The following is a 15,000-nucleotide window of genomic DNA, read 5'->3' as shown; positions in this document are numbered from 1 at the left end:
AGCCCCATCGAACTCTAAATATCCTTGAAATTTCTCCATTTGGATTAAAATTCGATTTGAACTAAAAGTAAAGTCTTTATTTTCTTGAGTTCTGAAATGACACATAGTGCGATACAGTCAAAATAAGGTATTAGATTACGAAAGCACTAAATACCTCATAAACAGGTAGACTGCTAACTGGATTCTCTATCTTTAAGAGGTTTCTGTTCGTTATATTATAAAATAACAAAACAAGATGATTAGAAATCCTTTATTTTTTTAACCTAATCGCTCTTTTGATTTTGGAAATATATATATATATATTTTTTTATCAATATACTGCTTCTTTTACACATCCATCTACAACCTAACCCAAACGGACTAGGTAAAAAATAATTAGGACTCACGAAAAAATTGATAATAACACGCAAGAAAAAAATTCCTTCCCATACCCGTATTAGGTACTAATCTATTTTTAACATTTAATTAGATCGGGTAATTTTTCAAATTACGAATGGAAGCTCGTTTCTTTTTTTTTTCTTAGAATAAGGAAAACTGGTTTTTTATCCATCCATTTATATTTATTCACTCGACCCAAATTGGAATTCTTCTTTTTTTTTTATTTTCTAATCGGTACAATCTTGTCGAAAATAAAAAAAAATGTTATCTGAATTCTCCCTTGATACGACATGCTATTTTTTCCGTTCATTCCTTTCAGGATCAGTCGTGGTCTTACAAACTCTACCGCGGATCTGGACGAATCCTTTTCTTCATACAAATGTGTAAAAGATGCTAGTCGCACTTAAAAGCCGAGTACTCTACCGTTGAGTTAGCAACCCCCCCCACAAAAAAAAGCAAGTACTGCAAATATGTAGATACAACCAGAATAAAGAAAAAAAGAAAAATCCAGTCATGTGTGCGTCAGGGAGAAATAGATCTATTTCTCTATGAGAGAATTATATTTGGTCCATACACTGTTGTCAATATGATTGTAAATTTTTAATATAGCGAAAAGAATAGAAAAAATAAAAAAGTTTAACCCCCTGGTTTGTGAGTTCATACAAGGAATGAAAACTAAGCCGAATAGGATAATCTCAAATCTTTCTATTTCTATATATATTAATATATTATTTATTATACAGTATGATTTTATATATTTTCTATACAATAATTCTATACAATAAAATTTTGTATTTATACAAAATTTAGAATTTCTATAAATCCAAAAATTTTTTAATAAATTTGTTTTTTATTATAAAACATGGTAGTTTTTAGCAGGATATTTGTTAGTTTTCATACCTTTAGGAAGAATACTAATAATAAATGGAAATTCTAATAAATCAAAATAAATATGATGGAAACGAAAGAGGAGGAAAGAAAAGAGTAGATCAAATTTTATACCAAGCTATATATGAGTCTTTAACATCCTCTTTTTTATAGTTCATTAATTCAATTTCGTTTTATTAAGACTTAATTCCGTAAAAATCCCTGCCTTCTTTGAAATATCATGAACTGTTCTTGTTGGTTGAGCGCCCTTTTTAAGGAAATCGAGAATAGCAGGAAGATTTAAATAAGTTTGATTAGTTATCGGATCATAAAACCCCACCTTCCGAAGATCTCTTCCTTCTCTTCGGGATCGAACATCAATTGCAACGATTCGATAAATGGCTCATTGGGATAGATGTATATGAATAATACCCCCCCCCGAGAAACGTATACGAGGCTTTGGCCTCATACGGCTCGAGAAAAAAATGCAATGAGTATAAGTTAACTCTCTTTATAAAATTCAAACATTAAATTAATTAGCCAGTATTGAAACCCTAACTATTTTTTTTCATAAAAAGCGTTCGTAACATTCGTACTCTCGTAACTCAAGTTAAATAACTCTCAAATATCTCACCAGAGACTCCTTAAGTACTCTTTTTATTGAGTAGTCTCTAACCTTTTTTTGTTTGTCTCATTTTTTCGAATCAATTTTGATTCTTCATTCTGATCTAGTTGTTCAAACAATTGAAAAAGGGATTTCCTTGTTTCAGGATTCTTTATCCTTACTTTGAATCTTTGGGTTTAGACATTACTTCGGTGATCTTGATCGTTTTATTAAAAAAGGGCAGCAACAAGCCCCTTATTTTGTTTATGATTTCTTTTCTTTCTATCAAAGAATCATACAAACGCTTGATTCACGCATGATAGACTTTTAATTCAAAGAATTTTACACTTTTACGAAAATTTCCTTTTCCATTGTAAAATTACTTGAAAGGGCTTTTTTTCAATATAAAAATAAAAAGACTTACGAAGTTGTTCCAACTTATTGATTCGCACTAACCCTAGATCCTTACTCCTGCGAAAGGAATAAAAACTTTCTATTCTCCTCGAGCTCCATCCTGTACTCTTTTTTATATTCAAAAAGGTGTAGGACTCTCGTAAAATAGAACACAAAATGTCGAGCCAAGAGCACCTATATTCCTAATATAAAAGGTGGCGGATCAAAACATCCACAGCAGATCATGTCCTTCAATTCAAGTCGCACGTTGCTTTCTACCACATCGTTTTAAACGAAGTTTTACCATAACATTCCTTTAGTTTGTGTAATTGATTCAATTATGGAATCATGAATAGTCATAGTTCAGTCAGTATATCGTAATCTATACTTTTTCTTTCTCTATGAATGGAATAGTGAATCTACGCGTAAAAGGTTCAGTCAGAATTCAAATGAATTCCACATTAAATTCTATATATGTAAAAATATGTAAAATCGAAATTTGAATAGAAATCTATATTTATATATATAAATATATATATAAATATATTTTTTTTTATTAAAACTCGTAGAATCTACGGTTCTACCTTACTTACCTACATCACACACAACTAAAAAAAGCAAATAGATTTTTTGTAATTTCGGGTGAAAAAGAAGTTTATTCTTCTTTTCATTTCAATATTTTATTCTTAAAAAATATTGTTTTTTTAAACAGAAAGAAAAAGATGGTGTACAAAGGCAATAGAAGATTTATTTCGTAATGACTGGACTCTGGGACGGAAGGATTCGAACCTCCGAATAGCGGGACCAAAACCCGTTGCCTTACCGCTTGGCTACGCCCCATTTTTATTTTTATTCAAGACTACTAAAAGAGTAATATTGCTATTGGTTGTTCGTCAATTCAATTTCAGCCCAAATGAAATATAGATTACATTGGTGCTATAGTTTTGACACGTGTAGATAGCAAATCAAACTTACTTTATTGATCATTACATAGAATTCAATTAAGATATTGTATGAAAATATTATTTCTTTCATTCTCATAAGAGAATGAAAGGATTTTTGATTGAGTAAGTTCAACAAAGTCTTTTTAGACTATCTTTCTTTATTTATTTATTTTTTTCCTTATATAAAAAATATATTAATAACTCAATCAAAATTAAATTATCCACAAGAACACCAATTTTTGTTATGCTTAATATATTTAATTTGATCTGTATTTGTTTTAATTCGGCCCTTTTTTCAAGCACTTTTTTAGTCGCCAAATTGCCGGAGGCCTACGCCTTTTTGAATCCAATCGTAGATGTTATGCCCGTAATACCTCTTTTCTTTCTTCTCTTAGCCTTTGTTTGGCAAGCAGCTGTAAGTTTTCGATGAAATTATTAATACTGTCTTAGAAAAATTCACGATTTTGATTCTTCCAACAATTCAAATCAAAAGATCAAAAAATCTTGACGTAGGAAGGAACTCTCAATTCAAACATTGAATTTTTTTGGTAGCCATACTAAATCTGGATCATTTGATTTCCTCAGTTTTATCCTCTTTTCTCTAAATGAAAGAACTTAATTAGATTCGAGTTCACTCACAAAAAAAGTATCTAGATATTTAGTATAAAAATAGAGAATCTATTCTCTTTTTTTTTTTTTTAAAAAAAAGTAAGATCTTGGAGATTGTGTAATGCTTACTCTCAAACTTTTTGTATACACTGTAGTTATATTCTTTGTTTCTCTCTTCATATTTGGATTCCTATCTAATGATCCAGGACGTAATCCGGGACGTGAAGAATAAAAAAGAAAGGTTTTTTATTACTTTATTTAATATTTAAATAGTGGAAATGTGCGAATTTTATTAGGATTTTATCTATTTCACATCATCAAAAAGGGGAAGGGAAAGAGAGGGATTCGAACCCTCGGTACGATTAACTCGTACAATGGATTAGCAATCCAACGCTTTAGTCCACTCAGCCATCTCTCCTAATCGAAAAGGAATACTTTTTAGGTTCCATTAGACAAAAAAACGGCTTAAAAAAAAACTTTCTCCACTTTATTCTTAAAAAAGTTTTTTTTTTTAGATTATTCTTTATCTTTAATAATACTTTAATTATATATATATTTTCATTTTCTATATTTTATTATATATATTATTTTATTATATATAAAAAATATAATATTATTTTTTCTTTTTTATTATATAAATAATATTTATATAATATTTATATTTATATATAATTAATATATATATATATATTACTATTATATAACCTTTTTTATAGAACTTTCTCAGTAATTCTATTTACATAAAAACTGTAAATAAAGATTCAATAAAGAAAAGGCTCGAAAGAGAAATAAATAAAATCACAAAAATAGAAATAGAGAATCCTTTTTGATTTTGTCTCGTCCAAACACAAATAAAAGATCTTTTTTATTTTAATAGCCTGGCCTGGTCAGTCCCCAGCCGGGCCTTTTTTTGTTAAAGTTAAAAAGACCCATCCGATGGGTTTTTAGACAAAAAAGATCTGAAATAAAAAAAAGGAATCCTGCTTTGCCTAATTTTATTAAGTCTACGCTAGAATTTTCTCATTTTTTTTTCAGATTTTTTTTCTCCCGATTACTTTGTTCGACAAAAAGTAAATTTATATACAATAATTGGATTGTAGCGGGTATAGTTTAGTGGTAAAAGTGTGATTCGTTCCTTTAACCCCTTTAATAGTTAAAGGGTCTCTCGGTTTGATTAATCTTCCGATCAAAAACTTTATTTCTGAAAAGGATTTAGTCCTTTACCTTTCAATGAAAAATTCAAGGAAGATTATAGATTCTCGTAATTTGTATCCAAAGACTCTAATTAATTGTCAATTTGGATTATGAAATTTCGAAACATAATTTTTGAATTGGATGACTATTTACAATTCAATAAGTATAACAAGAGGATCCATGGATAAAGCCAGAAAAGTTTCTTTCTAATCGTAACTAAATCTTCAGTTCTATTTTTTGTTTGGTATAGAAAAAATTGAAGCAAAATAGCTATTAAACGAGAACTTTGGTTTACTAAAGACATCGACATATTATATTGTTTTAGCTCGGTGGAAACAAAATACTTTTCCTAAGGATTCCGTTAAATAGAAATAAAGAACGAAGTAACTAGAAAGATTTTTTGAGTTCGCCTTTTCTATCTTCTAGAAGGATCATCTATAAAGCAAAATTTTTCTGGGAAAGCCTCCAAACGGGAAAAAAGCTAACATAGATGTTATGAGTCAAATTTTGATTTAGTTCCCATCTTATTTTATTTGGGAATTTCGCCATCCATCATAAAGGAGCCGAATGAAACCAAAGTTTCATGTTCGGTTTTGAATTAGAGACGTTAAAAATATAAAACTGATCGATCGACGTCGACTAAAACCCTTAGCCTTCCAAGCTAACGATGCGGGTTCGATTCCCGCTACCCGCTCTAAATTCTAAATTGTCCCCTTTTTATTAGAGACAATTTTCTCTATTAGAATTGTCTAATAGCAATTGTGTAGTGAATTCACTACACAATTGCTAAAAAGATTTCGCACATTTAACAAATGGGAAGTTAAAAAAAGCGAAAAGCGTCCATTGTCTAATGGATAGGACATAGGTCTTCTAAACCTTTGGTATAGGTTCAAATCCTATTGGACGCAATATCAATATAGATATAAATATATTGATATTTATCTATTATTTCCATTTCTATATATTATAAGAATATTTTTATTCTGTTTAGAAAATTTATAAAAAATAAATATAATAAGAAATAAATTCTGAATGCTTTAAGATTTTATATTAAACATATACAGATATTAGTTCTATACTTATATATATTATATATAGACTTAACTTAAATATATTTCTATTTTTTATAATTTCTCCTGAAGTAGAAAACGTTCCAGTTGCTCTTTAATACCTTCTTTCAAAAAGCTTTCTGCTTCAGCGGTTAATGTCTTGGTAGAGGCTATTATTTCTTGGAACTCAGGTTTATTTGTTTTTAAATAAGTGCGTAGCTGAACGAGAAATTTTCTTACTTGTCCAATTTCTAATCCATCCAGATAACCATTTGTTCCGGTATAAATGGTCATTATCTGTTCTTCCACTGTGAGAGGGGCTGATTGGGATTGTTTCAGTAACTCACGCAATCGTTGACCTCTTGCCAATTGATTCTGAGTAGCTTGGCTCCTGTATAAGGCGCGAGGTATTGTAACGTAGCTGGGGAATCAGCCGTTTCAGCTACCACAATAGTGTAGTCCATTGCCCCTCGTTCCTGTAAACTAGTCACTACCTGAGCCACGGAAGAAGCTTTTTGACCAATAGCCACATAAACACATATTACATTTTGACCTTGTTGATTGAGAATTGTATCTGTGGCTACTGCTGTTTTACCGGTCTGTCTGTCACCAATAATTAATTCCCGCTGGCCGCGTCCTATAGGGATCATGGAATCAATAGCAATAAGTCCTGTTTGAAGAGGCTCATATACAGAACGTCTCGAAATAATACCTGGGGCAGGAGATTCAATTAACCGAGATTCAGAAGCTGAAATCTTACCTCGACCATCAATAGGGTTAGCCAAGGCGTTTATAACACGCCCCAAATAAGCCTCACTCACGGGTATCTGAGCAATTTTTCCCGTAGCTTTGACTGAACTTCCTTCTTGGATCATCAAACCGTCACCCATTAATACAACACCAACATTATTTGATTCTAAATTAAGGGCAATACCTATAGTACCCTCCTCAAATTCTACTAATTCACCTGCCATTACTTCATCAAGACCATAAATCCGAGCGATGCCGTCGCCCACTTGAAGTACGGTACCGGTATTTACAATCGTCACTTCTCTATTATATTGCTCAATACGTTCACGGATAATATTACTAATTTCATCGGCTTTAATGGTTACCATGAGTATTGTCCTAATTCTTTTTTGGAAGAAAAAAAAAAATAATGCCTATCATAATCGTAAGGAAAGAGCTAATCAGTAATTTCTTTCATCGTACCAAACATACCAATATTTGCATTAATAGTACGTAAATGTAACTCATTACTCAAACAACTATTTAGGGTTCCTATAGCTCCCTGTAAAGCTTGTTGGAAAACCCGTTCACGGACTTGATTAATTGTTCTTTGTTGCTCAAAAAGAATGGTTTCGTTTTTGTAATTTTCTAATTGTTTCAAAGTCCTAGAAGTTGAATTAATCAAATTTACTTTTTCTCGTTCGATTTCAGAGTATCCATTTACGCGAAACTGATCCGCCTCCATTTCTACTTTACGCAGGCGAGCTCGGGCGTTTTCTAATTGTTGAATAGCTCCTTCACGTAGTTCTTCTGAATTTCGAATAGTATTTAATATCCTCTGCTTTCGGTTATCTAATAAATCATTTAATGAAAGTAGATTATTCAGTAAAAAAAAAAGTTCTATGATCCCTTCCCGAACCAAACATGAATCTTTCGATTCATTTGGCTCTCATGCTCACGTATTCCAATCATTTATCAATTATGTATGAGACTTTCATTCCCATATTTTTCATGTAATGAGCCTATCCTCTCCCAATTTTGTTGTATTCAATTCATATTCAATATATATTTCTATCGAAAAAGATCACCAATCCAAGACAAAACTATTTGGAGGATTCTTCTGACCAATAAAAAATTGATAATTGTCAGCAAAGTTGTTTCTTTTTTTCTTGAAATCCAAAGAATTTTTATTACTTTATACGTAGGTTATCAATTCTGCATTATACAAAAAGACTCAAAAATTTTTATCGACATGAGTGTTTTATATCGAAAAAAGCCGAACTATTCTTTTTGAAAATCTTATTCATTTTTTAATTAGACTACATATGGTAGAAAGAGTACCATGTTGCATCTGAACTTCAAACGGTTTAGTTTTAACCATGTTAATTAATGGTCCCAAATTTTTGGTTGATAGAGAATCAAAGTCAAGTAGACTTACCAAAGAATAACGAAATGCTATGGTTCTAAAATATGATTTTTTATTGAATTTTGTATTCAGAAGTAATTCGCGGGATTAGGCACTCTTTGCTAGTTATAGTGCCACTGGACGAATCCAGCCTATTCTTGAAATGAACAACTCACACACACTCCCTTTCCAAAAAAGATCAATACACCGAAGACTACACTTAGATTTATTGGATTTGTTGCTAAAATATCGGTATTAAACCCGAAACTCCCGGCGGATGGCCAGTGACCCAAGTAAACGAAAGAATCGGTTAAATTTTTCATATAATCTCCTCTTCTAGCTAAACTATAAAAAAAAAGAACTCTGTCCTTTTTTTTTTTATTCTTTGTTTTTTTGAATAAAAAGAAAATTTCGTTTAATAATTTATAATTTAATTTACCTATTTGGATATTTATAAACAGAATCAAAAACCTATTCTATTTACAAATTTATTTTCCAAAATTTTTAATTTTCAATAATAATAATGAGACTTAATTAAAATTAAGCTAGAATTTGAGACCAAGTTTTATATCAATTTTAAAAAACCTAAACCTCCTTTTTGCGCAACACTCCTTAAAAAAAAATTTCCATTAAACTAAAAAGAATAAGGGGAAGGAAGAAAGCGAATCGATGTGTTAATTCCCCATCCTCAAATTAGTCCTTCCCAAGGGTTGTTGTCTCAATGAATAATTGTAGGAGTGAAATCTTGATAGAATAAAAAAAACTACGAAAAAAAAAATTCCTAATTTTATTATTTCTAGGATTAAACAAAAGGATTCGCAAATAAAAGCGCTAATGCTACAACTAGGCCATAAATTGTTAAAGCTTCCATAAAAGCCAAACTAAGCAATAAAGTACCTCGTATTTTTCCTTCTGCCTCAGGTTGTCTCGCGATACCTTCGACAGCTTGACCCGCAGCTGTACCTTGACCAACCCCAGGTCCAATAGAAGCAAGCCCAACAGCCAACCCAGCAGCAATAACCGAAGCAGCAGAAACCAGTGGATTCATGATAAGTTCCTCACACCAAAATAAAGAAATAGTTAATGATACAATCATCCAACGACTTAGGACTTAATTATAATTAAGTCATCGCTAAGATTCATCCAGCCAAAATAACCAAAAACTTGATAAGAATTACTTTGATATTAGTTCCTATCCACGGGATTTTGAAAAATGCATAATATATATATATACGACTTTTTTATGCCGTTTCTTTTTTGTGAACCATTCTTTTCTTTTAATTCTTCGTTCTTTTTTGATCGTTTTTTTCAGCCAATTCACAGATAAAAAGTAAGAACTTATAATCGAATCGTTATCTAAATAGAAATTCACAAAAATAGTGGGGCAGATTATATAGATCTTTAACTTATATATACCTAGTCAATATCAAATATGACATATACAAGTGTTTCTTACATAACGTAAACCAACTATTCGATAATTGGGCTAACCTAAATTTGAAAAAAAAAAATAGTTAATGATGACCCTCCATGGATTCACCTATATAAGCCGCAGCTAAAGTGGCAAAAATGAGAGCTTGAATCCCGCTTGTAAATAATCCAAGGAACATGACAGGTATAGGAACCACTAAAGGTACTAAAGAAACAAGAACAACAACTACTAATTCATCGGCTAATATATTTCCGAAAAGTCGAAAACTCAGTGATAGGGGTTTTGTAAAATCTTCTAAGATGTTAATGGGTAAAAGAATTGGAGTTGGTTGAATGTATTTACTGAAATACCCTAATCCTTTTTTGCTAAGACCCGCATAAAAATATGCTACTGATGTGAGTAAAGCTAAAGCAACCGTCGTATTTATATCATTCGTTGGTGCTGCTAACTCCCCTTGAGGTAACTGGATAATTTTCCACGGTAAAAGGGCTCCTGACCAGTTAGAAACAAAAATAAATAAAACAGGGTTCCAATAAAGGGAACCCATGGACCGTATTCTTCTCCAATCTGGGTTTGACTCACATCTCGAATGAATTCAAGGACAAATTCAAAGAAGTTTTGGCCGCCAGTTGGAATGGTTTGTGGATTGCGAACCGCTAGAGCTGCGGAACCTAATAAGATAGCAATTACAACCCAAGAAGTAATAAGGACTTGCGCATGGACTTGGAACCCCCCTATTTGCCAATAGAAATGTTGGCCTACTTCTACACCAGATATCTCATATAACCCTTCTTTTATTAGTGTATTGATGGAACATGATAAAACATTCATATTGCCCTCTGACAGAAATAAGAACTTTAAATTATTTTGATTCAAGACCCCCCTTTTTTTTTACTTATTTACTTGAATTTTTATTTTAGTTTTGGATACCAACTAAACGAATCACACAATATACCCAGTTTTTTATCTCTTTTTCTTTTGTATGATTCAGGAATAGTAACCGATTTTATAAATCGAAATACAGGGAGCCCCTCCCTCAAAAAAAATTGATTTATTTATCTTATTATTAATCAAGAATTTTGTATATAGCTAGAACGACCCTCACAAATTGCGAATACTAATTTGTTAAGAATGAATCGAATTGAAGCTATAGCGTCATCATTTGCTGGAATAGAAATATCCGCGAGATCGGGATTACAATTTGTATCGATTAAAGAAATGGTTGGAATTCCCAAAGTTATACATTCTCGAAGAGCCGTATATTCTTCTTGCTGATCGATGATGATTACAATATCAGGCAATCCCGTCATATATTTAATCCCGCCTAGATATGTTTCCAAGCGAGATAATTGTCTCTTCAACACAGCTGCATCCCTTTTCGGAAGACGGTTGAATCCCTCTGTCTTTTGTTCAGTTCTCAAGTCCCTAAACTTATGAAGTCTTTTTTCTGTAGTAGACCAATTTGTTAACATGCCGCCGAGCCACTTTTTATTAACATAATGACACCGAGCCCTTATTGCAGCCCGCGACACTAAATCAGCTGCTTTATTTTTTGTCCCAACAATTAAGAATTGTTTTCCCCTACTTGCTGCATCAAAAACTAAATCACAAGCTTCTGATAAAAAACGAGCAGTTCTAGTCAGATTTATAATATGAATACCTTTACGCTTTGCAGAAATATAAGGTGCCATTCTAGGATTCCATTTCCTAGTACCATGCCCAAAATGAACTCCTGCTCTCATCATCTCTTCCAAATCGATGTTCCAATATCTTTTTGTCATTTCTTTTCACACTTAAAAGGGGGGTACCCAAAACTAAAATAAAAATTTGTTCCAATGGAACCTTCTCTTGTCCGTTTATGCACGAGCCGAGCCATTATTTTGTATTCATTATTATCTTTATTAGTGTTAACAAATTATTAAAGCAAATGACTACAGCAAACAATAAAACATGAAATTCAAAACAGGAATCTGCTATTAGGAATTATTCAATTCTAGAAAAGGCAGATTTGTAAATAGAAGAGTCACAAAATTCCCTGTGATAAAATAAAATATCTCTCATATCTCCCTCTAATAAAGATAAATTCTTTGTTTTTTTTTCAAAAAGAATATTGGTATGTTGCCGTGAACAATGCACCAATCCTTTGTTGAACCCGGTCCCGGCGGGGATCACACCCCCTAGAACAACATTTTCTTTCAGGCCTTTCAACCAATCGATACGACCCCGAAGAGCAGCTTTTGCTAAAACTCTAGCAGTTTCTTGAAAACTTGCTTCGGATATAAAACTTTGAGTATTCAAAGATGCTCGAGTTATTCCTAATAAAACGGCTCGATAACAGATTGCTTCTTCTAAAGCACGCCCCGTGCGTTCTGCTCGTAACAATCCAATCAATTCTCCAGGTAAAAAAACATTAGACATTCCCTCTTCTGAAACCAAAACTTTTGATGTTATTTGACGTACAATAATTTCGATATGCCTATTATGAATCTGCACCCCCTGGGATCGATAAACCTTTTGAATCTTATTAACCAAAGAAATACGACTTTGCACTATAGTTAGCTCAGCACCAATCAAGAATCCCCAAGGAATTCCAAGAATTCTTGTTATACACCTGTTCCAACCCTTAATCCGCTTTTCTAAGTTCAGTGATATTGAATCAATCGAGCGGACTTCTAACACCTGTTCTACTTTTGGAAGACCTTGGGTTATATCACCGGATCTCGATTTTTCATATATAAATGTAACTAATGTATCCCCTTCGTAAAGAATTTCTCTATAATGCCCGTGAACTTTTGCTCCCGGAGTAGCCAAATAGGGCTTAGCGGATCTTATTACTACAGAATCCCTTTGAACAATTAAAACTTGACCCGATTTTAGGTATGGTTCTTTTTTGGCTATACATAGATTTTCACAAAAAAATTGTCCAAGACTTATTATTGTGGACGTTTCCTCACAATAATAATTATTATAATTTTGATGAAGAAAATACCAATTCAATTTGAATGGATTCAAAACAAGGTTACTGTATGGATCTAGATTAAAAATTCTTCCGTTTTCATCTATTAAATAAGAGTGAATTATTTGAAAAATATATTTGAAGTTATCAAGTTGCAAATATTTAATTACAGAGATCTGATTATAAGTTAGTAAAGGCAAAAATGAATAAAAATTCGAAATTTGAATGGCTGTTCCTAAGGGGCCCGACGAATTTTGAATTGTAATTAGAGGTTTTTTTTTTATTGATTGGTTTATAACATTGTGATATTTTACATGATTAAATGGACCGATTCTAAAACAATTAGAGGATGATAAAATTAACAAAGATTGGGATTCCTTATTTCTGAACATACGAATAGTTCCATGATTTTGTCTAAGCGATTGTTGAAGAATGCCAGCCTTGGGAGAAAGCGAATAAAACGGATTCACGGAATCTGCAGAGATCAATCCCGAATCCGGCGGATTATTTCTTTTTCTTATATACGAAATATGGGATTTCACTAAGCCAATTCTTATGAAATCTCGAATCAAACCCTTTGTACTTACTTCAACAACGAAAGCGCGGACCTCCTCGAGGGAAGAATTTTTGTTGTCTTGGTCCCAATTCAAGACTAAACAAGTGCGAACCAATTGAATACTTGTGTCAGAAATTCCTCGAGTTGGTTTACCATTTCCATAAAGGATATAGTTGAAAACTCGAAGTTGAATATTATCCTTTTCCCGAAAGAGATCTTGTGGGAAGAGTGTTGCTAAATTTATACTGTCCATTATCTCATAGGTAGCTACGGGCCGCACCAAAACAAAAAACTTTTTCTTGGTTGGTGTGATCCGTTGGGCATAAATCCAATTTTTTAAATTTTTTGATTCTTTAGAGTTTGTTTTTCCCCTTCCTGGCGGTATCAAGATGCCACTATGTCGGGATATCTTATCTGTCTTGTCCGGAAAATGGATATCCCCCGAAAATATTTTGAGTTCAATCCTTTTTTTTTTCTCTCCACTCGGATCAACCCGCCGACTTGGCTTCTTATATTTAAAGTGATTCGTGTATCGACTCCAATGATACTATAGTTCTGTACCATTATGGCGGAGGATTCGGGTAAAATATGCACTTCCTCAGGAATGAAAAAAAAGCGATCTACTTTCATTTCGTATTTTGTCTTAAATTTTTGGACTCCTCGATACTCAATCATATCCTCTTTTTGGACGATTGAGTCCGCCTTTAGAGTTCCATATTTAAGAATTCCGGAACTCTTTCTTCTGTATCTAGGATCATCAAAAAAAGCAAAAATACTGTTTCTACGGAAAATACCATTTATGGGTATTTCAATCGAGATACCTGAATGTGGTATGAACTCTTTCGCTTGCTCTTGAATCGATTGGAATGGAATGAGAAATCTATTTCTTCGCCTTTTTGCTAATAAATCCGAATTCTCATGAAAAATAGCAGAATATATGAAATTATAATGACTAGTACCTACGATTCCATTCAATTCTGAATAATTGGGAATCCCAGATTTTTTTTTATCAGAAAAATCTGAACTGAAAAATTTTTTGCTCACTTGATCATTATTCACTGAGAGGCTAGAAATAGATTTTCTTTCGACGGAAAGAAAGGGTATGTTCATTTGATCTTGATCTTTGTGGATCGAAAAAAGAATTAGACTAGATCCACAAGAACCTCCTGATAATATCCATAAATGACTTGTTTTTGGTAAAAGATGGACATTACTATATGTAAATTCGGGTGCATGGGATACATCAGTACTCCAATGCATTTCGCCCTCGGAGTCAGAATAAATATATTTTCTAACCCTCTCTTTAAAATGAAAAGTGGATGTTCCCTCGCGAATCTCAGCAATCACTTGTTCTGATTCCACATATTGATCATTTTGAACTAAAAGAAAACTTTTGGTGGAATAGTCACGCTATGTATAATATCTTCGCTCTCAATAATTACAGACAAGTCTATATAACATAGAAAGGCAGGATGCCCGTGACGTGTACGTGTAGGATGAACCAAATCCTCATTAAATTTGATTTTTCCATTATAAGGGGCTCGTACATGTTCGGCAGTACCTCCTGTAAATACTCCACCGGTATGAAAGTTCTTAATGTTAGTTGAGTCCCCGGTTCGCCAATAGATTGACCCGCAATAATACCTACAGCTTCCCCCAATTCAACTAGGTCACCATGAGTGGGACTCCGGCCATAACATAATCGACAGATCCAAGATGTACTCCGACAAGTAAAGGGAGTTCGAATAGATATTGATTGTTTTCCAAAGGTTATGAATCGATTGACAAGTCCAATCCAAGATCTTGATTTCGAAAGGCGACACATCGGGAACCTAATATATATCGTCTGCTAAGACACGGATAAAAATTCTTTCTGACATCATA

General features: G+C 32.6%; 1 protein-coding gene and 1 non-coding gene across 2 annotated transcripts; both read right to left on the bottom strand.

Annotated features, from left to right (window-relative positions):
* Positions 1 to 4,125: 4,125 nt before the first annotated feature.
* On the bottom strand, positions 4,126 to 4,213 carry TRNAS-GCU. The gene has a single exon. It is a non-coding gene; the product is annotated as a tRNA-Ser (tRNA).
* Positions 4,214 to 5,951: 1,738 nt separating this feature from the next.
* Positions 5,952 to 13,373, bottom strand: LOC125602604 (ATP synthase subunit alpha, chloroplastic-like). Its single transcript, XM_048774158.1, has 2 exons — positions 8,351 to 13,373; positions 5,952 to 7,634 (listed from the first exon to the last, which is right to left on the bottom strand). Exon 2 carries the CDS (start codon positions 7,154 to 7,156, stop codon positions 6,374 to 6,376), a length of 783 nt encoding a protein of 260 aa, XP_048630115.1. The 5' UTR covers positions 7,157 to 7,634; positions 8,351 to 13,373; the 3' UTR covers positions 5,952 to 6,373.
* Between the last annotated feature and the right edge of the window lie 1,627 nt (positions 13,374 to 15,000).

Source organism: Brassica napus, unplaced genomic scaffold, assembly GCF_020379485.1.
Source record: "Brassica napus cultivar Da-Ae unplaced genomic scaffold, Da-Ae ScsIHWf_2912;HRSCAF=3697, whole genome shotgun sequence".
Lineage (NCBI taxonomy): Eukaryota > Viridiplantae > Streptophyta > Magnoliopsida > Brassicales > Brassicaceae > Brassica > Brassica napus.
Note: the sequence above shows the minus strand (reverse complement) of the source record. Positions and strands in the feature narration are given on the sequence as shown.

Coding starts and splice junctions, on each gene's coding strand:
- LOC125602604 (XM_048774158.1), bottom strand. CDS start 7,156: ATGGTAACCATTAAAGCCGATGAAATTAGTAATATTATCCGTGAACGT.